Genomic DNA, 25818 nt, shown 5'->3' with positions numbered 1-25818 from the left:
TATGAGTCTTAATGTTTATAAATTTTATAAACCACTTTGAGATCTTCAGATGAAAGATCGTGTAGAAGGAGAAAGTATTATTTCTAGAAAGGCTGATCTATATTTGTGTAAACAATACTGTAAACTATATCTAAGACATTTCTCATGTGTACATCATCTTAATATATAAGTGACAGTATCTGGATGACTTTTCTCCTTCCTGGTCATGCTGCAGCTCTGTATGAGAGCTGCTTCAGGGTTTTTTTTTCTCTGCCAGCCTCAGCCTTCTTGAGAAAGAAAGAAAACTGAAATAATCAGGAAAGAGATGGCTGAGTGTCTGCAGCTTTCAAGGGTGGAAGGGGTGTTAGGTTGGGAAGAAGAGATTTGAGAAAGAGGAAGTGCAGGGAAGAGATTAATCTTGGCAGAGGAGCTGAGGGGCACATTGGTGGCAAGAAGGAGTAGGAAACAAGCACAGGTGAGAGAACTTGACACTGGTTTTGATACTGAGGCAAGGGGAAGAGACATAGGACATATCTATGTAGGGAAAAAGAATGAAGTAACTGGTGCATGTTAGATACTCTGTACTAACTTACTACGTGGACACTCACTGCATGAAGTGTTTTTGTGCATGTTAGTGTAATGCACTTTGGAAGTGTACTAAACTGCCTGGGAGCACTCTTAGTGTGCAGTAAGTGTGTCCACATGGGGAATTAGTGTGGGAGTAACAAGTGTGCTTTAAATTCACACCCTAGCTTAGCGTGCACTAACTTCCCTGTATAGACAAGTCCCTTGAAACACATGCTGAAAATCTGTAATGGCTTCTGATTGACATGGTCTTAAAAATCAAAACATTTGTCTGTTGTATTCTTTACAAACTTAATGCTCTATAGCTGGATTTAAAATGAGATGGGTCTGCATTTCTAATGGACATAGCATGCTTTTGAGGAGAGAGACAGTAAGTGGTCGGTTTCTGTCGATAGTAAGGAGATGTTTGTAGGGAGCAGAAAGGAGGATAAATTGACTAGAAACCTTCTCAACTTGGCTTTTCCTTTGTTCTTATGTTCTGCTATTTCTGAACTAAGCACTGGAAGAGGATATATAGTTAAGTCCATTGCCAGCAGAGCTTCAGTAACCTGCTAGCCATAGAAGGCAACCACAGCCTACTTCCCAGAGGCTAATATGAAAGATGAAGTAGGGCAGGGTTGGAGAATTGTGAGCCAGTGAGGCCCAGGCATAAGCCCAGACTTCCCCTGCCCCTTGCCACGTTTTTCCCCTCCCCCAGCAGTTGGTTTTGTCCTTTCTCCTGCATAAAGAGCTCTGGTCCTGTGATGATGATGATGCTGATCCTGGGTTTCCAAAGCAATAGCAATATTGTGATATTGATATGGTTCTTGACAATTTCCTTGCTGTCCCACTGGGTTCCAAATAGAAGATGAAAATGACCAGTTTTAATTTCATCCTGCTGCTGGTTGGGAAAGCCTTTGAGTAGCAGGTTTGCCTGTCTACACTTTTGAGTGTCTACCAATTACTGGCCACTGACGGTTGTTTCCAGGGAAAATCTCAGCATAGGCAAGTCCTTGGGTAGATAGTACCTGTTTCAGGTCATATTCAGAAGTTGTTTTCTTTCCTTTTTTGGCCAACCATGAGAACAGGAAACTTCATATTTAAACAAATGAAAGGCCAGGTTTTCGTGAATTCTGCTGCTGATCTCATGCTTCCTCGTATTAATTAAGGAAGGTTTCTTACACACCAATGGAGTGTTTTTTTCAGTCTGCATATCAGTCTTTCTTGATTGCTTTACAGTTTTTAATGATGTTGGCAGGTGGTAAAAGGTCACTAGAGACTGATGTCCTCTATATAGCCAAAACATGGGGAGCAAAAACAATGCAAATCTATACAGCTTCTCTGGTTACCTGGCAGGATCATCTCCACCAACAATGTTCAAATTCAGTACTTTACAGCACTTGTGGGAATGGGTTGGAATCTGCTGATATTTTCTGTATATGAGGAAGGATGGCCTTGTGACTAAGGAACAGAACTGGGACTCAGACCTGAGTCCTGATTCTGACACAGGCTTGGTGAATTGCCTTGGGCAGGTTACTTCATCTCTGTATGCTTCAGTTTTTCCATCAATAAATTGGGATAAGACTGAATGTCCTCACAAGGGAGATGTGAAGCTTAATTAAGTTTATAAGACATTAACTGCGTCCTTGAGATCCTTGGATAGGACATGCTATATAGATATATTTTTTTCCTCCCTTCTGAACCAAGGACAGAGCTGTGCATACAGGGAAGAGATTTGAGGGGTGGTGGGAAGCATGTGGACAGAAACGTTTGTACTATGATTTCTTATCTTCTCCCTTACCTAGAGTTCCATTAAAAGGAGATCCCAGAGGTTGCAAGACTAGTCAAACAAGATGTGCAGCTCAGTTGCTCCCAGGCTGTGGTTCTTAACAGATCGTCGTATCAGGGAAGACTACCCTCAACAGGAGATCCTGAGGGCGCTCAAGGCCAAGTGCTGTGAAGAGGAACTAGACTTTCGGGCCTTGGTGATGGATGAAGTGGTACTGACCATTGAGCATGGAAACCTGGGTGAGGATTAGGTCAAGGTTGGAGTGTGGGCTGGGGAGGGGATCTGACATGCAAATTGTAATGCAGGGGTGGCTAACCTTTGTGACAATGTAGTGCACATATGCCAGGATCAGGACACCTAATCTAAATTAATATTTCATATAAATGCATTGCTCTTGGTACTTGATCATCAAATAGAAATTGTTGACTGGCAACTGGATAATCTTTGTTCTCCCTCTGCTGAATGAGGGGAGCAAGTCTGTTTTAGAGCCATGGGGTCATGCTTTGGCAACCCAGCCTTACTTTATGAGGGGGTTCTCTCCAAGAGACAATAATGAACTAATACAAGGTTAACTACCTCCAGGATTGCTGAGTTAAAGAGAATTGACTTCATTTAATTTTGTGTGGGCTTTGTAAGTTGATTACTTGTGTTTAGGAGAAGCTGTGAGGATAACACATCAATATCTCTCTGCAGGTTGGGTTCTGAACTCAGCCTAGATAGCCAAACAAGCAAGCAAACTGAAAGGGAATTTCAGAGAAGAATAATATGGGTAGTCATGGGGTTGGAAGGATTGATTTATATTGCAATTAAAATAGTTGAATATCTCTAGCTTAATTAAAAGATGACTAAAGTGTGTCCCCTTCGGATATGATGAGTGTAAACACCAAAATGAAAAGGTATCTGGAAGAAGTAGTGAGTGGTCAGGAAACAAAATTTCAACAATGCACAGCTATTTAGGTTAGTCAAGACTGAAGAAGACAGGACTTAAAAATTAGGTGAGTGGATGAAATTTGGTGTTGACAATGTGAAGTAATACACATCAAAATAATTTGAACTACTGCTACACCTTAGTGGGTTCTGAATTACCTGTAACAGTTTGGGGAAAAGTTGTTGGTGTTGTGGACAATCAATAAATACCTCTTCCATAGTGATCAAAAGGAAAACAAGATGTTTGGATGTATAAGGAATGGGTTGTAAAATAATATTGAAAATACAATGCCACTATTACAGGAGGAGCACTAGTGACACTTACGTAAAATTGTCCTGGAGATCCCATTATCAAAATCTTTCCAACCTTTAAGATTTCTAATGCTCCGAGATTTGTACGAGGAATGTGAAGGTTGTCAAGGAGATGGTCCTGTGGTCAAAGAGGTGTTTTGTGTTTTTCCCATGAAGTCTGTTCAGATTTGGCAGTTTTAAGTTGTTGATTAACATGTTATGAAAGCTGTGTTACTCCACCGCATTTATGAGAGTCTTACTGCTAAAATTTCAGAACATTCTATCTCCACTGAGTAGAGAGAGAATGCATCCGTTGCATCCGACGAAGTGGGTATTCACCCATGAAAGCTCATGCTCCAAAACGTCTGTTAGTCTATAAGGTGCCACAGGACTCTTTGCTGCTTTTATCCCCACTGAGCATACTTCTCCACTGTCTCTGTGCAGGGCTAAGGCAACTACACAGAACCATAGGCACAGCTGCTGGGAAAGATGGACAGAGTGGGAAACATGTTCTGTCCCCCACTTTTTAACATTTTTACTTTTTCTCCTTGGTGATGCAAAATACCCTAAATAAGATTTTTATTTCTTTAAAGGAGTGGTATAAAATGTGCTGGAAGGGTGGGAAGAGAAATTTTCTTTGGGCTAGCCTTGTATGTCTAGCCTTCCTCTTCCTTTCTCCTCATTTTTGTCTTTTGTTGAACCACATTCTCCCTCCTGGTGGTCTCTTCCCCCTGACTTGCAGGCTTTTTCCCTCCCTGTGTTTGCACCTATATACAGAACCAAATCTCCAAATGGGGGACAGGCAAAATGAATCTGTTGTCTTCCACTATTGCTTTTGCCTCTTTCTATCCATCCCCATCAAAATACCTTTTGGCTTAGAGGAAGGTGCACTGGAATAGATCCAGTATAAATGTATACTGTCCTCATCTCTCATACCAACTGGTGTACAGGGTTGTGAAGGGCAGAGAACTATTATTGAATAAGGCATCATACTCCACTAAGAAGCTACAGAAGGTCACTCTGGCAGCCTTGAATGGAATCCACATCTTTAAAATGGCAAACCCAAGCTCATTCACTTTATCTCACTGCCTCCGAGAGAGAATCTGCTAGTGCTGTGTGCCTAGCTACACTATCTGTAAAATGGGGCAACTCTATATCCTAGTAAAGAGGAGAGGATAGAAGTTGATAAAGTGTACAGGTAGGAGTTGAAGAGAAACAGTCAAATGAGAGTCCTGTTCAATTAGATCACATGAAAGCAGGAAACTAAATATATACAAATTTTGTAAGTGCTCATGTACAACTGCTAGAAGTCCAAATATTCACACAGGTGAACTTGAGTGCTTGGTGTTAAATGAGGCTATTGATATAATAGGCACCACAGAAACTTGGCGGAATGATATCATCAATGGGACATGGACATGGTAATATCGGTAAAATGTATGAGAATGCCAGAATCGGTTGTGCAGGTGGGGGAATAAGACAATATGCGAAAGACGGCATAGTCAAATATAGTAAAAATCTTAAATGACCCAAATTATACCATAGAATCTCTGTGGATAGAAATTCCATGCTTTAATAATAAGAGTATAGCAGTAGAAATATACTACTGACCAAGATGGTGATGGTAATTGTGAAATGCTCAGGGAGAATGGAGAGATTACAAAAACAGAAAACTCAATAATGGGGATTTCAACTGTCATCCTAGCCCACGTCCACACTACAGGGTAAAATCGATGTTATTAAAATCGATTTTATAAAGCAGGCTTTATAAAATCGATTTTGCGCGTCCACACTAGGGCTACTTACATCGATGTTGAGCGTCCATGTTCCCTGGCGTCCATGTTTTCCCTGAGCGTTGCACTCTGGGTACCTATCCCACAGTTCCTGCACGGGTCCCTGCCCTTTGGAATTATGGGTTACTAGCCCAGTGCATGATGGGATCAAAGTCCCCGTCCTGGGTGGTTCTGGGTACAGCCCCCCCCCCCCTTCCTGTAAACGGCACACAGTCAGTTTGCGCTGTTTTTACTGGCTGCAGTGAGGGAAACGCCATTTTGCAGCAAGCATGGATCCAGGTCTGCTCTTGTCCTTGATCGCGAATGCTGTAAATAATTCACGCATTCTCGTTCTATCACTGCTGACCCATGATGCAGAAATGCAAGAGAGAATGCTTGAATGTGGGGACGACAGCGATGACGAACTGGAGAACGAGTTTTCTGACACCCCGGGCCCCTGCACGTTGGAGCTCCTGACGGTTATGGGTGAGGTTCTACCCGTTCCGCGCCACTTTTGGGCACGGGAAACAAGCACTGACTGGTGGGACCGCATAGTCCTGCAGGTGTGGGACGATTCGCAGTGGCTGCGGAACTTTCGCATGCGTAAGAGCACTTTCTTTGAACTTTGTGACTCGCTTTCTCCTGTCCTGAAGCGGCATAATACCAGGATGAGACCAGCCCTCACAGTGGAAAAGCGAGTGGCAATAGCCATATGGAAGCTTGCAACGCCAGACAGCTACCGGTCAGTCGGGAATCAATTTGGAGTGGGCAAATCTACTGTGGGGGCTGCTGTGCTGGAAGTATCCAAAGCAATCATTAAGCTGCTGCTTCGAAAGGTTGTGACTCTGGGAAACGTGCAGGCCATTGTGGATGGCTTTGCTGCAATGGGATTCCCTAACTGTGGGGGGGCCATAGATGGAACCCACATCCCTATTTTGGCACCGGAACACCAGGGTGCCCAGTACATTAACCGCAAGGGGTACTTTTCGATGGTTCTGCAAGCCCTGGTGGATCACAAGGGACGTTTCACCAACATCCACGTGGGATGGCCAGGAAGGGTTCACGACGCACGTGTCTTCAGGAGCACTACACTGTTTAAACGGCTGCAGCAAGGGACCTACTTCCCTGATCAGAGAATAACAGTTGGAGATGTCCAAATGCCTATAGTTATCCTTGGGGACCCAGCCTACCCCTTGATGCCCTGGCTAATGAAGCCATACACAGGCAGCCTTGACAGTGCTCAGGAGTTGTTTAATTACAGGCTGAGCAAGTGCAGAATGGTGGTAGAATGTGCATTTGGCAGGCTTAAGGCGAGATGGCGAACGCTTCTCACTCGCTCAGATCTTAGCCAAACCAATATCCCCTTTGTCATTGCTGCTTGCTGTGTGCTCCACAATCTCTGTGAGAGCAAGGGGGAGGCCTTTATAGCGGGGTGGGAGACTGAGGTAAACCACCTGGCCGCTGATTATGCGCAGCCGGACACCAGGGCAATTAGAAGATCTCACCAGGATGCTGTGCGCATCAGAGAAGCACTGAAAAGTAGCTTCCTCATGGGCCAGGGTACAGTTTGAATGCTGATTTTCCTTTCAATTGATTGCTGCCCTCCCCGGCTATGCGGTGTTGCTGCTGCAAGATACTTTGCCTGCAGCATTCCTCAATTGCTTGCTTAGGTTACTTGCGAGAGCTGTCCATTGGAAAACATATAATTCTGTATTTCCCAATTATTACCTACCTCCACCATTAGCTGCTTCCGTCTGCTGCTAGGCACAGGACCTGCAACCTTCCTTAACTGCTTTTTTATTGAAAATAAAGTTACTACTATGTGTTACAAGAATTGTGTTCTTTATTTAAAATCAGATCCTTTCATCAATCAAGCATCATGCTTGTTGTTACAATACTGTGCTTGAAATTTCATAACTCAGCGTTCTATGGGGGACGGAGCGAGGGAGGTTTGGAGGAAGGGGGAGGGAGGTTTGAAAGAAGAAAGTGCATCAGAGTAGACAGAACAAGAATTCTCATGGACCAGGGTATGGTATGGCTGCTTTCTTTGTTTTCCCTTTATTACCCATATCCCCAATTGTCAAATCCTGATGCTGATAACTAGCTTCCGTGCAGCTTTCCAAAGCTGCTTGCTTCAGTTCATTACCAAACTACAGTCACACTTCCTTAATAGCATGACCTGAGAGTAAAAATAGGCAAAGGTGCCATGGGAGAAGTTTGGATCATTAGAGGAGGGAAAAAACAGGACACAAAGGGCTTTTCAATCTAATGAAAGCCTTCTGGTTGGAGTGTCCGCAGCAGTGGAGGGGGCTGGTGTAGAGAGCCTTCCCCCACGCGTTCTTACACGCCTGGTTCTGGAAGGTGTGGGACAGGGTGAGTACTGAGGGAGGTTATACACGGGCTGTAGGGGCATTCTGAAACCACGGAGCTCTTGCAGCATATCACGGAGGATGTCAGTCTGATCACGAAGAAGATCCAGAGTTGCTGCTCGCCAGCGCTGATCTTCCTGCCACCTGACATCATTTTTGGCGTCCCTCCTGTCTTCGCGTTGACTGGCAGCCTCCCTGTACTTTGCGACCAATTGCTTCCAGTCTCCCTGCTGAGCTCTCTCTGTACGGGTCACTGCCATAATTTCGGTGAACATGTCCTCACGCGTCCTCCTTTTCCTCAGTCTTCTTATGATACCCCCCCCACGTGGATGAGAAGCGAGAGGGAGGCTGGAGAAATGTGCAGCTGTGTGTGGGGGGGTGGGGTTTGGAAAGAGTGATAAAAGAATCATGAGACACATTTCACACAACCATTCATACAGTCTTTCTCCTCACTGACCTGTGCCTGTTACCGAACCTTGAACATTTTACTTTACCACAAGGTCACCTTAGGATTCCTTTAATACTTATTGCTTGTGGCTGAGGACAGAGAGTTCTGCTCAGACGCAGGTCAGGGAAGCACACAGACCTTGTCCGGAGAAAATGGGAAGTTAATAATGGCTAGTAATCCCTGTAGTAGATTGTACTGGTAATCAAGCTACTGTCCTTCCCTGCTTTGCTCTCGCGTTCCCCGAACAAGCAGGTCTCCTTGCCTGCGGTTTGCTGGGTGGTTCGGGGAACGGGAGAGCAAACCGCGGCGAGGCTGCTCTCCTTCCCTGCTTTGCTCTCGCATTCCCCGAACAAGCAGGTCTCCTTGCCTGCGGTTTGCTGGGTGGTTCGGGGAACCGGAGAGCAAACCGCGGCGAAGCTGGTCTCCTTCCCTGGTTTGCTCTCGCGTTCCCCGAACAAGCAGGTCTCCTTGCCTGCGGTTTGCTGGGTGGTTCGGGGAACGGGAGAGCAAACCGCGGCGAAGCTACTCTCCTTCCCCGGTTTGCTCTCGCGTTCCCCCAACAAGCAGGATGGAGACTTTTCTAAAAACCACCTCATGGGTCAGTGTTTTAGGAAAGGTAAAAAAAATTACACTCACCAGAGGACGGTCCCTCAGCTTCATTTTCTGGAGTACTGCCTTGAGATGGCTGGCAGGGAACCTCAGTAAGGGTGAGGAAAAGATCCTGGCTGTTTGGGGGGATAAAATGCTCTGTGCTCTCTGCTGGAGCCTCCTCCTCTTGGTCGTCCTCATCCTGATCATCGCCATCAAATAAATCTTCCGTAGTTGCAGGAATCACGACGCCCACCTCTGAATCAACAGACAAGGGGGGGTTCGTCGTTGCGCTGTTCCCCAATATTGCGTTAAGCTCGTCGTAGAACCGGCATGTTTTGGGGGCAGAGCCTGACCTGCCCTTTGCTGCTTTGGTCTTCTGATACGCCTGTCGGAGCTCTTTCACTTTCACTCGGCACTGTAACGAGTCCCTGGTATGTCCCCTCTCCCGCATGGCATTAGAAATTTTTTCAAAGGTTTTCTCATTTCTTCTGCTCGAGCGCAGTTCTGAAAGCACCGACTCTTCTCCCCATACAGCTATCAGATCCTGTAACTCCTGTGTGCTCCATGCTGGAGCTCTTTTCCTATTTTCAGGAGACTGCATTGTTCTCTCTGCTGCTGAGAGCTCCACGCTGTGCAAGCAGGAAATGGAATTTCAAAGTTCCCGGGGCTTTTCCTGTTTACCTGGCCAGCAGAAGAGTACCTTTACCTGTGTAGAGCGGCCACTAGAGCACTGTGGGATACGTCCCGGAGGCCATTAACTTCGATGGCCGTCCACACTATCATAAAATCGATTTTAAAAAATCGATTTTGGGGTTACTCCTCTCGTTTTGATGGAGTTCCAAAATCGATTTTAGGGACCCTTAAAATCGATTTTATGCACTCTGTAGTGTGGACGGTTACAGCTTAAAATCGATTTAAAGCTCTTAAAATCGATTTAAAGCTCTAGTCTGGACCTGGCCCTATTGACTGGGTACATGCCACCTCATAGTGGATGCAGAGATAACATTTCTTGATACCATTAATGACTGCTTCTTGAAACCCACAAGGAGTGGGGAAGCAACTCTTGATTTAGTCCTGAGTGGTGCACACGATCTGATCCAAGAGGTGAATGTAGCTGAACTGCTCACTACTTGCGACCATAATGTAATCAAATTTAACATCCTTGTTGGAGAGAAAATACCAGAGAAGGCTACCAAAGTATCATTTAACTTCAAAAAGGGGAACTACACAAAAATGAGGAAGGTCGTTAAATGGAAATTAAAAGGAACAGTCACGAGTGAAATGCCTGCAAGTTTCATGGAAACTTATTAAAAACACCGTAGTAGAGGCTCTAATTAAATGTATACCCCCAAATAATAATTAAAAAAAATAGTAAGAGAGTTTTAAAAAAAAAAAGGCCACGGTGACTAAACAGTAGAGTAAAAGAATTGGGGTAAAGAGGTGTTCTTTAAAAATTGGAAGTAAAATCTTACTGAGGAAAATAGAAATGAGAGGGAAGGAAGAAGAGAAGAGCAGCTAGCCTTATAAGAAGAGGGAAAGAGTCAACGGAGATAACACCAAACATGAGCCGCAGGAGGATACGGAATGGGTTGTGGAGGATTGCAAGGGTGAATAGGAATCAAGAGGACTTGCAGCCAGAGGGAACGAGATAGACCGGAGAATCGCACTGTCACCAGGAATAGGCAGGTCTACGTGATTGGAGACTTCTTACTGAGAAGAATAGACAAACCTATACCCAGAGCTGATCCAGAGAACAGAAGAATGTGCTCTCTGCTGGGTGATAAGATACAGGATGTGGACCTGAGGCTGAAGAGGATCCTAACGGGAGCAGGAAAGAATCCGCTGGTTGTCCTTCATGTGGGAACAAATGATATGGCTAGATTCTTGCTGGAACATATCAAGGGAGACTACCAGGCTGGGGAAGACGCTTAAGAAAATCGAGGCTCAGGTGATCTTCAGTGGGATTCTACCTGTTCCTAGAGAAGGGCAACAAAGGTGCGACAAGATTATGATGATCAACAGATGGCTCAGGCAGTGGTGCTATGAGGAGGGCTTTGGGATGAATGGCCACTGGGAGGCATTCATGGACAGAGGACTGTTCTCTCAGGATGGACTTCATCTGAGTAGGGTGGGAAATAGCCTTCTAGGATGGAGGCTGGCACAACCTTTAAACTTGGAATTGGGGGGAGATGGTTGGGAGATGTCCAGGTAATCTCCACACCAGATTTTAACATTGAGAGGGAAGAAAATGAAGAAAGAAAGGATACAACGTTGGGTAGAAGAATGGACATAAGGAGGAAGGGTAGTGTAGATACTACTCTAATAGGTGATACTAGTGGTAGAATGTCTGGGCCTAATCGGGTAAAAATGTGAGCGAAGCCAAACAGCAAGAATTAAGATGTTTGTACACCGATGTCAGGAGTCTAGGTAACAAAATGAAGGAACTAGAGTTACTGGTGCAGGAAGTGAAACTGGATAATATAGGGATAAAAGAAACATGGTGGAATAGTAGTCATGACTGGAGTACAGGTATTGAAGGGTATGTGCTGTTTAGGAAAGACTGAAATAAAGGCAAAGGTGGTGGAGTAGCATTGTATATCAATGATGAGGTAGACTGTAAAGAAGTAAGAAGGGATGGAATGGATAAGACAGAGTCTGTCTGGGCAAAAATCACATTGGGGAAGAAAGCTACTAGAGCCTCCCCTGAGATAGCATTTGGGGTGTGCTGTAGACCATCGGGATCTGATTTAGATATGGATAGATACTTTTAAAATGTTTTTAATAAAGTAAATACTAATAGGAATTGTGTGATCATGGGAGACTTTAACTTCCCAGATATAGACTGGAGGACAAGTGCTAGTAATAATAGGGCTCAGATTTTCCTAGATGCGAAAGCTAATGGACTTCTTCACCAAGCAGTTGCTGAACCAACAAGAGGGGATGCCATTTGAGATTTGGATTTGGTGAGTAGTGAGGACCTCATAGAAGAAATGGTTGTAGGGGACAACCTTGGTTCGAGCAATCATAGGATATCAGGGTTGGAAGGGACATCAGAAGGTCATGTAGTCCAACCCCCTGCTCAGAGCAGGACCAATCCCCAGACAGATTTTTACCCCAGTTCCCTAAATGGCCCCCTCAAGGATTGAACTTACAACCCTGGGTTTAGCAGGGCAATGCTCAAACCACTGAGCTATCCCACCCCCAATGAGGTGAGCTAATTCAGTTTAAACTAAATGGAAGGATAAACAAAAATAGATCTATGACTAAGGTTTTTGATTTCAAAAGGGGTAACTTAAAAAAATGAAGGAAATTAGGGAAGTGGATTGGATTGAAGAACTTGGGGATCTAAAGGTGGAGGAGGCCTGGAATTACTTCAAGTCAGAGTTTCAGAAACTATCAGAAGCCTGCATCCCAAGAAGGGGGAAAAAAATCATAGGTGGGAGTTGTAGATCAAGCTGGATGAGCAAGCATCTCAGAGAGGTGATTAAGAAAAAGCCGAAAAACCCTACAAGGAGTAGAAGATGGGAGTGATCAGCAAGGAAAGCTTCCTTACTGAGGTCAGAACATGTAGAGATAAAGGGAGAAAGGCCAAAAGCCATGTAGAGTTGGACCTTGCAAAGGGAATTAAAACCAATAGTAAAAGGTTCTATAGCCATATAAATAAGAAGAAAACAGAAAGAAGTGGGACCGCTAAACAGTGAGGATGGAGTGGAGGTTAAGGATAATCTAGGCATGGCCCAATATCTAAACAAATACTTTACCTCAGTCTTTAATGAGGCTAATGAGCTTAGGGATAATGGTAGGATGACAAATAGGAATGAGGATATGGAGGTAGATATTACCACATCCAAGGTAGAAGCCAGACTCGAACAGCTTAATGGGACTAAATCAGGAGGCCCAGATAATCTTCATCCAAGAATATTAAAGGAACTGGCACATGAAATTGCAAGCCCATTAGCAAGAATTTTTAATGAATCGGTAAACTCAGAGGTTGTACCGTATGACTGAAAAATTGCTAACATAGTTCCTATCTTTAAGAAAGGGAAAAAATGTGATCCAGGCAACTACCGGCCTGTTAGTTTGACATCTGTAGTATGCAAGATCTTGGAAAAAATTTTGAAGGAGAAAGTAGTTAAGGACAGTGAGGTCAACGGTAATTGGGACAAATTACAACACGGTTTTACAAAAGGTAGATCATGCCAAACCAACCTGATCTCCTTCTTTGAGAAGATACCAGATTTTTTAGACAAAAGAAATGCAGTGGATCTAATTTACCTGGATATCAGTAAGGCATTTGATACGGTTCCACATGAGGAATTATTAGCTAAATTGGAAAAGATGTGGATCAATATGAAAATTGAAAGATGGATAAGGAACTGGTTAAAGGGGAGACTACGAGTCGTACTGAAAGGTGAACTGTCAGTCTGGAGAGAGGTTACTAGTGGAATTCCTCAGGGATCAGTTTTGAGTCCAATCTTAGTTAATCTTTTTATTATTGACCTTGGCACAAAAAGTGGGAATGTGCTAATAAAGTTTGCGGATTACACAAAGATGGTATTGCCAATACAGAGAATGACCGGGATATCATACAGGAAGATCTGGATGACCTCGTAAACTGGAGTAATAGTAATAGGATGAAATTTAATAGTGAAAAGTGCAAGGTAATGCATTTTGGGATTAATAACAAGAATTATTGTTATAAACTGGGGACGCATCAGTTGGAAGTAACAGGAGGAGGAGAAGGACCTTGGGGTATTGGTTGATCACAGGATGACTGAGCTGCCAATGTGCTGTGGCCGTGAAAAAAGCGAATGCAGTCTTGGGATGCATCAGGTGAGGTATTTCTAGTAGAGAGGAGGTGTTAATACCGTTATACAAGGCACTGGTGAGACCTCATCTGGAATACTGTGTGCAGTTCTGGTCTCCCATGTTTAAAGAGGATGAATTCAAACTGGAACAGGTACAGAGAAGGGCTACTAGGATGATTTGAGGAATGGAAAACCTGTCTTATGAAAGGAGACTCAAAGAGCTTGGCTTGTTTAGTCTAACCAAAAGAAGGCTGAGGGGGAGATATGATTGCTCTCTACAAATATATCAGAGGAATAAATACCAGGGAGAGAGAGGAGTTATTTAAGCTCAGTACCAATGTGGACACAAGAACAAATGGATAGAAACTGGTCATCAGGAAGTTTAGTCTTGAAATTAGACACAGGTTTCTAACCATCAGAGGAGTGAAGTTCTGGAACAGCCTTCCAAGGGGAGCAGTGGGGGCAAAAGACATATCTGGCTTCAAGACTAAGCTTAATAAGCTTATGGAGGGGATGGTATAATGAGATTGGTCTTTGGCTATTAGCGGTAAATATGCCCAATGGCTTGTGATGGGATGTTAGATGGGGAGGGATCTAAGTTACTACAGAGAATTCTTTCCTGAATGTCTGGCTGGTGAGTCTTGTCCACATGCTCAGGGGTTTAGCTGATCACCAGGGGCCAGGAAGGAATTTTCCTCCAGGGCGGATAGGCAGAGGTTTATTCCTTTGCAGTGTGGGGCACGGGTCACAGGTCACTTACTGGAAGTTTCTCTGCACCTTGAAGTCTTTAAACTGTGATTTGAGGACTTTAGTGGCTCACAGGTTTGATACAGGAGTGAGTGTGTGAGATTCTGTAGCCTGCATTGTGCAGGAGGTCAGACCAGATGATCATAATGGTCCCTTCTGACCTTAAAGTCTGTGATTATGTGATTCTGTAAACTCTGGCATGTCAAGTTTGAAAATATAATTAGGCAAGCCAGCCAAGAATTTGAAGAGTAGCTACCAAAAGAAACAATTTTTTTCTTAAGTGTGTCAGAAGCAGGAAACCTGTCAAACAATCAGTGGGACCTCACTGAATGATAGAGGTGCTAAAGGAGCACTCAAGGAAGACAAGACCGTTGCAGAGAAACTAAATGAATTATTTGCATTGGTCTTCTCTGCAGAGGATGTGAGGGAGATTCCTACACTGGAGCCATACAATGTAGGTGACAAATCTGAGGAACTGTCCCAGATTGAGGTGTTAATAGAGGAGGTTTTGGAACAAATTGATAAATAAAACAGTAACAGTTCACCAGGACAAGGTGGTACTCACCCAAGAGTTCTGAATGGACTGAAATACAAAATTATAGAACTGCTAACTGTGGTATGTAACCTATCACTTAATTCAGCTCTGTACCAGATGACTGGAGGATAGCTAATGTAATGACAATTCTGAAAAAATGGGTACAGAGGTGATCCTGGCAATTACAGGCTGGAAAGCCTAACTTCAGTACCAGGCAAATTGCTTGGAATTGTAGTAAGGAACAGAATTATCAGACACACAGGTGAACATGATATGTTGGGGAAGAGCCAACGCAGCTTTTGTAAAGCGAAATCATGCCTCACCAGTCTCTTAGAATTCTATGAGGGGGTCAAACAAACATGGGCAAGGGTGATCCAGTCATATTAGGGTACTTGGATTTCCAGAATGTCTTTGACAAGGTCCCTCGCTAAAGGTTCTTAATCAAAGGGAGTAGTCATGGTATCAGAGGGAAGGTCCGCTCATGGATCAGTAACTGGTTAAAAGATAAGATAGAAAGGGTAGGAATAAGTGATCAGATTTTAGAATGGAGAGAGGTAAATAACAGGGTCCCCCCAGGGTCTGTATTGGGCCCAGTGCTGTTCAACATATTCATAAATGATCTGGAAAAAGGGGTAAACAGTGAAGTGGCAAAATTTTCAGATTCAAAATTACTCAAGATGGTGAAATCTATAGCAGACCGTGAGAGTTAAAAAGGGATTTCATAAGACTGGGTGAAAAAATGATAGATGAAATTCAGTGTTGATAAATGCAAAATAATGCACATTGGAAAGCTTAATTGTAACAATACCTATGAAATGATGGGGTCTAAATTAGCTGTTACGACTCAGAAAAGAGATCTAGGAGTCATTGTTGACAGTTCTCTGAAAACATCCAATCAGTGTGTGGTGGCAGTCAAACTAAAAATGTTAGGAACCATTTGGAAAAGGATAGGTAATGCCACTATATGAATCCATGGTACGGCTGTACCTTGAATACTGTATGCAGTTCTGTTTTCCCTGCCATTCTGTGTATTTTTTCTAATTGTAATATCTTTTTTGAAAGCCAACAAAAGTGATTAGGGATATGGAACAGCTTCTCTATGAGGAGAGATTAAAAAGACTGGCACTGTCCAGTTTGGAAAAGTGACGATTAAGGGAGGATGTGATAGAAATCTATAAAATCATGAGTGGTATGGAGAAAGGGAATAAGGAAGTGTTATTTACCCCCTTGTATAACACAGGAAGCAGGAGTTGTCCAATGAAATTAATAGGCATCGGGTTTAAAACTAAACAAAAGGAAGTATTTCTTCACACAACACACAGTCAACCAGTGGATGTCATTGCCAGGGGTTTTTGGTTCAAAAAAGAATTAGATAAGTTCATGGGTAGGTCCTTCAATGACTATAAGCCAAGATGGTCAGGAACACAACCCCATGCTCTGGATGTCCATAGGCCTCTGACTGTTAGAAGCTGGGCCTGGATGACAGGGGGATGGATCACTCAATAATTGCCCGGTTCTGTTAATTGCCTCTGAAGTATCTAGCATCAGCCACTGTCAGAGGAAAAGATACTGAGCTAGATTAACCCAGTATAGCCATTCTTGTGTTCTATCTCCCTGCAGATACAATCCACTGTTTATTCTCAAGTGACTGGTTCACAGAGGATAATGACCTACTGCTGCTGCCAGCTCATATTATTTTTGCGCAAATCATAGATGTCTATTGCAGGGCTGGAGGTGTAGGGTTCAAATGCTGCTAACAACGCAGGGTGTGTTCAAGGTGGTGGTTACAATTGCATTTAATGGCATTTGTTTGCATTTTTTCTTTGTTAAAAACTTAAGACATTACATTTGAAAAGTCAAGAACCCACAAGTTAGGAAGTGCCAGAATTAAGGTTGCAACTTTAAAAAAAATTCTTTCAGCATGTTATTTTGTATAATCAGTGGCACATTTTCACTCTGCTTGTGTGCAGTTGTAGTCGTCCTGTCTCAAAAATCTGGCAGAAACAGCAGAAGTGCAGAGAAAAATGATCAGCAACAAGAAAAAACTTACATATGATGAGATAAAAAAGACTAGGACTGGTTGGGGTCAGGAAAGAATTTTCCTCCAGGGAAGATTGGCAGAGGCCCTGGGGGTTTTTAGCCTTCCTCTGCAGCGTGGGGCACGGTGTCAGTTGCTGGAGGATTTTCTGCACCTTGAAGTCTTTAAACCATGATGTGAGGATTTCAGTAGTCAGACATAGGTTAGGGATTTGATACAGGAGTGGATGGGCGAGATTCTGTGGCCTGCGTTGTGCAGGAGGTCAGACTAGGCAATCATAATGGTCCCTTCCGACCTTAAAGTCTATAATTCTATGAGGAGATGAATAACAGAGGATATAATAAGCTGTCATACAAAATAATGAATGCTACATAGAAAGTAGATTGGACCCTTCTGTTCACCATTTTTCACAAAACAAGAACAATGGAGCATTAAATGAGATTGAAAGGCAGCAAGTTGAAAACTGATAAAAGGAAATACGTTATCCGTTTACGCAGTGCACTGTTAACAGTGGAACTCCTTGCCATAAAATATCACTCAAGCCAAAAAGTTACTAGGACTCAAACCAGGATTGTATATTTATATGGAAATTGAGAACATTCAGAATTACTATAATACAGTGTTTTTGTTTTTACATTTGGAAGGGATAGAAACCTTTCATGAGTTGGGGCATAAACCACACTATAAAAGGAAGCGGAGGGTGATTTTTTTCCCTATGGGCAGGATACTCCATAACTTGCAACTTCAGGGTTCTGTGTGTACCCTACATGGAAGCATTTGCTGCTGGGCACTGTTGGAGATAGGGTACTGCATTATTAATCTAGATGGACTACTGAGCTGATCTGGTATGGCAATTGCTGTGTTCCTCTGAAAGTGACTAGAAGTAAATGGGATGAAATTGAGCAAAGCTGTGTGACTTTAGTCTGGGTATTAGAAAATGTTTACTAACACTAAGAGTTCTGTTAAACTATTTAATAGTCTTACCCAAGGGTAATGATGGAACATTCCTCATGCCCAGTTTGTCCCTCTTTCGTTTGGCTGGGACCTCTAAAACTAGACTAAACAAAGCCCTGAAAAATAGACTATAGAGAAAACAATTTTGCTATCAGTGGAAACGGGAGATGGACAAAGATACATAATCCAAAAATTATCTGTATAGAATTGAGTAGGTTTTTGTCCCTTGCCTGTGTATAGGTCTTACATGACTATACTTTAATTCTTTTTTTTTTGAGAGAGAGGCTGGCCAGCAGAGAAATGGAGCATAGGACCTAGATGCTGGTAAGAGCATCACTAAGGAACTCTGAATCCCTCTTCCACCAAAATTGTTCACCTGAACATCCATCTTTGAAAATCTTGCTCTGTATTTATTAGTTTGATAGTAGTAGCTCCTCCTTGCCTCTGATACTGGAGGAGAGAGGTTGTGAGGTAGACCAGAGAAGCTCTTTCATGAGCTTTTCATCAGTTAGAGCTGTTGGATTGAATGGAGTTGGTGTTTCCTAAAAAGTGTTTGGTCATAAAACTAAGACTGCAGTCTTTAGAAGATCTTCTGCACTCCTGCACAATTGGGGATGCAAAAATGAATGAGAACCTGGATTAGAGATTACAGGAAAGGGAGAGTAGTGGTCTGTGCATAAGTGAAAAGACCCAAGCTGTGGTTAGCTAGCCTATTTGTTGCCAGGTGGATGTTGTCTGGGAAATGGCTAGGGGTTTTTATTTCTATATTTTGAAAGGGAGATATTAATAAAAAGGAGATGTTGAGTTGCAGAGAATGGCTTGTCCCTACATACAATAGAAGATGCCGATCTAAACATCTGAGGTTTCTTTGGCAGCTGTGACCAGGAAGGATGCAGTCTAATGCAAGTCCACCCTGACCTACCTCTCCACCACATCCTGGGACCTGATTCATTTTCCCTCATGCAAGCTATCCCTTGTTACTGATTTCAGCCATTGAATTGGAAACCAGTAGTTGAGGTCCTGTCTTGCCAAGTTCCTGTGGTGGCGGGTGAAGATGCTAAAGGGAATAATGAGACCAGGACATGTGGGCATATCTTCAAGTTGAGAAAACTGGAAGGAACAATGAGGATTAGAGGATGACTATCCTCCTTTTCAGTACAACCTAAGGGGTGGCCCTGGATCATCTCTTGTGGAAAGATGTTTTCTTGTTCTCTTTTAAAGAGCTGCCATTAAATCTGCCAAGAAATTTTTTCATTTCTGCCTCTTCTTCAGTTAGCTCGATGTCCAGATGTTTTGCTACTGCTCCCTTCAGCATCTTTCTGGTATTAGTCATAAAGCTCTGTTTGAGAGCCCTCCCTACAATATGCAGCAAATGGCTCTGGAAATGATGGAACGGAGGCCAACAGCCTTGTCCAACCTCGCCTAGCACTGCAGAATTGGCATGTCTCCTGCTGCTGGCAGCAGCCATCACAAACTGTCTCCTTGATGATGTGTGGATGATGTAACTTCACACTAGAGGCTGGAGAGAAGATTGCAATAAGCACAAAATACCAAACAGTGACTAGAAATTAGGTGAATTTAGTGCTCATGAAAGGTGCTGAGATTGGATGCCTATTAGAGCTGCTGTGGTCTTTATTCCATGAGCAAGAACAGTAAAGGTGCAAGAGTTCTTGTCCTGCTCCTGCTGTGCCTCAAATTTGACTAGTCAGGGCCATCTCTAGGAGGAAAAGCAAGGTTAATCTGTGGTTTATTCAATCCTTGGTTTTCTGTTGACATTACCAACGTTTAAAAATTCAATAAAAAATTACAGGAGTACTTGTGGCACTTTAGAGACTAACAGATGTATTTGAGCATAAGCTTTCGTGGGCTACAGCCCACTTCATTGGACGCATAGAATGGAACACATAGTGAAGAGAGATATATACATACAGAGAACGTGAAAAGGTGGGAGTTGCCCAACCAACTCTGAGGCTAATCTTTGCTTACCTGATGAAAGCTGGTATTTGCTTTCCTGACAACTATATCTCAGAACTGGATAATTAGTAAAGCAGTGCATTGGAGAGCAGGTTCCTTTGCTGCTTGTTACATTAGCAGTTGTGCAAGACACTTGTAACTACTGACTTGGGTCTTGGCCAATAAAAAAGCCGTTTCCGTTTGCCTTTTAGTAGTAACCAATTAACTTCTAGCCCATTAACTTTGAATCTCTTACTCCCTATAATCTGAATTTCCAAGGACTTGCCAAATTGATTCAGGTTGAACCCTAGGGGTGATTGTCATTATTTGGCAACTATGGACCACAAGTAGTGGGGTTTGTAATAGTAGCTGCTGAGTATAGGCATGAGATTATGTAACAGCAGCAAACTTTAGGTGCCAGGGACTGAATGACCAAAGAAGCCACAATTTGAACCCCTCCATTATTATATCAGGTACATTTTTTAATAGCTGCCACATGAAGCAGTGAACATTGCTGTTTCTCTGCATGCTTTCATCATCATGGCATTGAATGTAAACTTTCCCATGCTGAACATACAGACAAGAGAGCCTTAAGTTGTGTGCCAGAATGTTGCTGTGATTGACAGTTTCCTTACTTGCAGGTATTGGAGCTCACAAATTTGGTATTCTGTTGGGGCTAATTCCACATAATGATGGCTAAAAGTGTGCATAGCTATTTTAAAGTTCTTCAGTCACTCCAGAGGATCTCAATAATATCCCACCAATAGTAGAACTGGCCTCACCCTAGAGTATCATCTGTGCATGATTCAGTTAAGCAAGTTAGAAGGACAAGAATCTGCATAGGGAGTTTTTTCTTCATACATCACCTCAGAAATGCTCTTAGAAGTCAGGCCATTCTGTTTTACTCACCTTTTAGACCATTGAGCAAGAAAGTCAGAACTGAAGGAAGCTGCAGCTCGAATCTCCAAACAAGTCACTGTTTGAAAATGCTGAAGAACATGGCTGAATTTTGGGATCACTGCATGGAATCCCAAGGCTGGATGTATTGGGGAAAACAATCTTGTGTCAAAATGGATCAAACCTGAATCAAGGATGCTTATCTGTGTCACATGCAGAGGGTTGAATTTAAGCATCTCACTAGATTTGATCAGAAAACAACTCTACCCCCAGTCCCTTCAGGGAATGACGGTGGGGTATCTTGGATTTACTTTCACCTTTCCCTAGAGCAGTGCTAGAGGTCATCAGTTCATGAATAATACACATCATTTGATTACGATGTGGAATTGTGGGTATGGGGGACGTTGGATATTAGGATATCTTGGTTAGGTGGAATATGGTGAAACAAGGTCATTTAGTGCAAAAGCACGGATTGGACATTAGGAGACATGGGTTCTATTCCTAGAAGTTCCACTGACTCACTGTTTGACTGTGGACAAGTCACTTAGCCTTTTTGTGCTTCCGTTTCCCCATAAGTAAAACGGGGCCAAAATTCTGACTGACCTCGTAAAGTTGTTATGAGGTTTAAAGGGATCCTAGGGCTGGTCTACACTGAGAGAGGATCGATCTAAGATACGCAATTTCAGCTACGTGAATAGCATAGCTGAAGTCAAAGTATCTTAGATCGATTTACCTCTCATCCTCACGGTGCGGGATCAATGTCCGCGGCTCCCCCTGTTGACTCCGCTACCGCTGTTCACGCTGATGGAGTTCTGGAGTTGACGGGAGCACTTTCGGGGATTGATATATCGTGTCTAGATGAGACGCGATATATTGATCGATCGCTACCCGCCGATACGGCGTGTAGTCTAGACGTACCCTTAATCTTGTTAATTTCAAAGGCTGAATTAAAAATAGCTTGAGATCTGGCACCTGCTCCTGAGTCACTGTCAATTTTTGTTTTTATAAAAACATTTTCCTTTAATTTATTTCCCCATTACTGTATGAAACTGGCATAAATAAGGGAAACTGACTATACGGGGGAAGACTGAAATTGACTAGACTACTGTCAAGTACACAAACTAAACAAACTAGTATGTATGTATTTTTTCCTTTTATCTCTTTCAGCTAGATATTGCAAGTGGTAATAGCATGTACAACATTTTCAGACAGAGCTGTGATTTTTTTTTTCGCTTGATAGTGCCCTTTTAATGTTTGCACAGCATGTGGAGCTTGGATGGAAGCCACGTTCTAAACATCATGATAGGCAAAATGTACTAATGTTACCTGAGGATAGGAGGAGAAATAGTCTGCTCTCAGTGATCAAGAAAACTGCTCGATTACTTTCATTACTGGAATTGTTTCAGCCTTAATGTAGAAAAGGCCTCTGACTCCATCACCTCCACTACAGACACAGCCATTCTTGCCATATATTGCAGAAAGTGGATTGAAACCAAACTCTAATTTAGAAGAGAGAGACAGACTCATGCATTCTTATAATGTGCAAGTCATTGGAATGAATGGGGAAAGCTAGTGTGTGCTTGCTCTGTAACTGTATGTTTTATATCCTTAGGGCAAAATTAATCCCTGGTTTAACTTCTTTGAATTGAATGGAGTTGCACCAGTAGTGAATTTGGCCCCTAAATTCCAGATCCATGTGTTCACTGACAGATTGGAGGGTAAGAGGAGAGTGTTCCTTTTGAAGGCAAGATGAGAGCTAATTAAATCTCATGCTTCAGCTGGTCACTTGCATGAAGAAACTCCTTCCTCTTCATATACACACTCTCCATCACCTAATTATACGGTGTTACACAATATATCCAAGTGTATTATGGATTTTTCCCCCCTCTTTACTAAAAATATCCAGCAGAGATTGGATACTGGACTAGACGAATCAGTGGTTTGATCCACTATAGCAGGAAGTGGCATACTAGGACTAGATGGACCAATGCACTCATCTGGTTGCTGCATCGAGAAGGTAAGAAACTGGATTAGATAGGCATCATGCTTCTCTAGATCAAGGTCTGGAACAAGCTAGTGGTGTTCTTTGAGTGATTGTCCCTATTGTATTCCACTGAGGGTTATACAGATGTGCCATGTGTCTGGAGCCGGACAGTTTGAAAGTAGTAGTGTCCATTGTTCCATGCATGTGTCCTTGTTCCACCTTATGGTTTCGACTGAGGCAGTGAAGGGTGTGGTGGACAAACTGCACCTTCAGTTCCTTCTCACCACTCTCCAAGTTGGAGTTTCTGCTGTTCTCTCATCCTTGTGATGCACTTTCCACATTTCATTGAAAAGGCTGTTTTATTCTTGCCGTCTTCGGCTATCCCTTGGTGCGAGGATAATGTCTGCGAAGGGGGTTCATTGGTGAGTTTTTAAGTGGCTGAGGAGCCCAATTCTTGCCCTGCAGATTTTACCACAAAAGTGACAGGTGTAATCTTGGAGGAGATATAGTTGTTCTGCTGGAGTGTTGTGCCCTTTCTTTGTTCCTTTGTTGCTTCTCTGTCGCATGAGCACATCTGTTCTCAAAGTGAGCTGTGGCTTGGTGTATGGTGCGGTGCCACTGTGTTCTGTTCCGTGCCCAGTCCTCCTAGTTTGTTGGGTTGATGCCTCCCTTTTTAAGATGTACTTTCAGTATGTCTTTGAAATTCTTCTGCTGCCCTCCGTGAGCCCTTCTTCCCTGACTTAACTGAGAGAAGAGTACTTGCTTTGGGAGGCAAGTGTCAGGCATATGTACACAATGGCCAGTCCGGCTGAGTTGGTGTTTCGTGACCTGCACTTTTATGCTGCTGATGTTGGCTGCAAAGAGAACCCTGATGTTAGTGCATTGGTTTTCCCAGCTGATTCTGAGGCAGTGCTGTTTGAACCACTCCAGCTGTTTGAGATGTCATCTGTAGGTCACCCAGGTCTCACACTCCTAGAGAAGAGTGGGGTTGACAATTGCCTTGTAAACCAAGATCATGGTACCTGTTTGTAGATCCCTATAATTGAAGACTTGTTTGAGTAGTCTTCCAAAAGATGTTCTGGCACAGTGGATCCTGTATTCAATTTCTGTGTCAGTGCTGGCTGTTTGGGAAATGTGGCTGCCAACATATGGAAAATGACCCACATTTTCCAGGGGTTCTCCACTGATGGTGATTTGTGCAGAACAAAAAGTAATTTCTGCTGGTGAGGGCTGGTAGAGTACCTTGGTTTTCCCGATGCTGAGAGAGAGAGACGCTCAGGCTGTGATAGGCATCTTCAGAAAGATTTAGGGTGCTTTGCAGGTCGGCCTCTGTGTGTGCTAGAATGTCGCAGTCATCTGCATGCTGAAGGTCAGTGATGCCAATTCTCGTGATCTTAGATTTTGTTTGGAGAATTGAAGATTGAAGAGTCAGCCATCCATATGATGATCTTGTATATAAACATTTTATTGTCTTTTGTAGTAGGTTTCAGTGTTAGTAGGAGTTTTCTTAGGATTTAAGGACTTAGGGATGTTGGTTTGGTAATTACCCACCTACTGGCCCTTCCCCCCCCCCCCAAGCCACCCATGCATGGGTACTGGATTACGTCAAAGATCTGTGCTTCCTGCCCTTGCTTGTTACTTTACTGCTTGGAGGAAGCCCAGGTTGCATGCACATGCAATATCTGCCTCTCCTTCTCTGCCCATACCTAGGAATGCCAGGCTCTCTGCCTCAAGAAGCACCTCATGGAGATCACCAGGAGTCTGCAGTTGGATCCAGTCTGGAGAATCCCCCTATACATCGACCTTAGCAGTCAAGGAGCGCGCCTCCTATTACAGAAGTACAGTCCAGTTCCACCAGTACCAATGCTATGGATCCCCCTTCCCATAGCTCTGGATTCAACAGGTTCCTCAACTCCTTCCTCCTCCCTGGAAGACTACTGCCATTTCCAGGAGTAGTTAAGGAGGGTGTCTGAAGCCACCTATGTTCCATTGGAGGAGGTATAGGGTATGGCCAGCATCAGTTACTGGACATTCTGCATACATTGGTACTGGACAGAGTGGTGCTACCAAGCAACAGTGTAATTCTCCAACTGGCCCATACCATCTGGCATACCCCAGCAACTTGTGAGCTCACTCTGAAGGGGGCAGAAAAGAGAGATTACGTATTGGTGAAGTCTGTGTGTCTGTTTTCTCACCCCCTACCCAATTTCCTGGTTATTCAAGTTGCTACTGAGCAGTCCAGGCAGCAGCACCCACGTTCCACTCCGACTGACAAGGAGGGTAAAGAGGCTGGACCTTCTGGGTTGTAAGGTCTATTTGTTGGCCAGCTTTCAGTTCCACATCTCTAATTACCTGGCATTACTGGCAAAATATGATTTTTTGAATTATGGCCAGTTAGCAGAATTTGCAGATAAGCTCCAGTAGAACCATGCCCATTTCCAGGTGGTTTTACAGGAAGACAAACTGGTTTCCAGGACGACACTCCAGGTTGCGATAGATTCAGTGGAAATGTCTTTGGGCACTATAGCCACAAGGATTATTATGAAGAGGGAATCATGGTTACATTCCTCTGGTTTCCCGAGGGAGGTACAAAACACAATTGAGGATCTTCCCTTTAAAGAATCTCACCTCTTCAACTGGAAGACTGATGATTCACTACACTCAAAGGCTAGAGTCACCCTGCAATCACTGGACATATACATCAGCACTCAAATGCAAATTCTATCTGCCACCTCCTGCACAACTGTACAGAGCCCCTCAGTTTTTCCATCAGCAGCCCTGTGAGCTCTCCTCACACGTGTTAAAATCCTCAATGACCCTGTCTACCTGGCCTGTCACCACATGCTCAACTCTCACATTAGCAATATTTCTGATTGCAAATAGAGAACTGTCAACCACATTGCACCCTACTGTTCTTGCACCCCACTCATCTTGTTCTCTTTCTACCAGTCTGGGGTGTGATAACAGACAAGTGGGTCTTGGATGTCATTCAGCATAGCATCGTGAACTCGATCGTATAGCCATCTCATTCCCATGACTCTATCACGCTTCTGGGACCACTCTCATGACAGTATCCTCTTCCTACAGGTGGGCTCCCTTCTGCAGACAGGGGTGATAGACCCTGTGCCCATGGCCTTTCAAGGCACAGTGTTCTACTTCCACCAACTTCCTG

At 43.5% G+C, this 25818-nt stretch overlaps 1 protein-coding gene across 11 annotated transcripts in view; it reads left to right on the top strand.

The window, feature by feature from the left end:
* RIMKLB (ribosomal modification protein rimK like family member B) overlaps positions 1–25818 on the top strand; it is a 94170-nt gene that overhangs the window by 6526 nt on the left and 61826 nt on the right. For all 11 annotated transcript variants that reach the window (XR_003997154.1, XR_003997159.1, XR_003997155.1 and 8 more), the window contains exon 3: positions 2349–2571. Coding sequence is in view for 1 of the 11 variants with exons in the window: in XM_030537960.1 (XP_030393820.1) it covers positions 2397–2571 (175 nt within the window). In the remaining 10 variants the exon portion in view is untranslated. The remainder of the gene's footprint in view (positions 1–2348; positions 2572–25818) is intronic.

This window comes from Gopherus evgoodei, chromosome 1 (genome assembly GCF_007399415.2).
Source record: "Gopherus evgoodei ecotype Sinaloan lineage chromosome 1, rGopEvg1_v1.p, whole genome shotgun sequence".
Taxonomy (NCBI): Eukaryota; Metazoa; Chordata; order Testudines; family Testudinidae; genus Gopherus; species Gopherus evgoodei.
The sequence above is the reverse complement of the archived record's forward strand: the minus strand, read 5'-3'. Positions and strand labels throughout refer to the sequence as shown.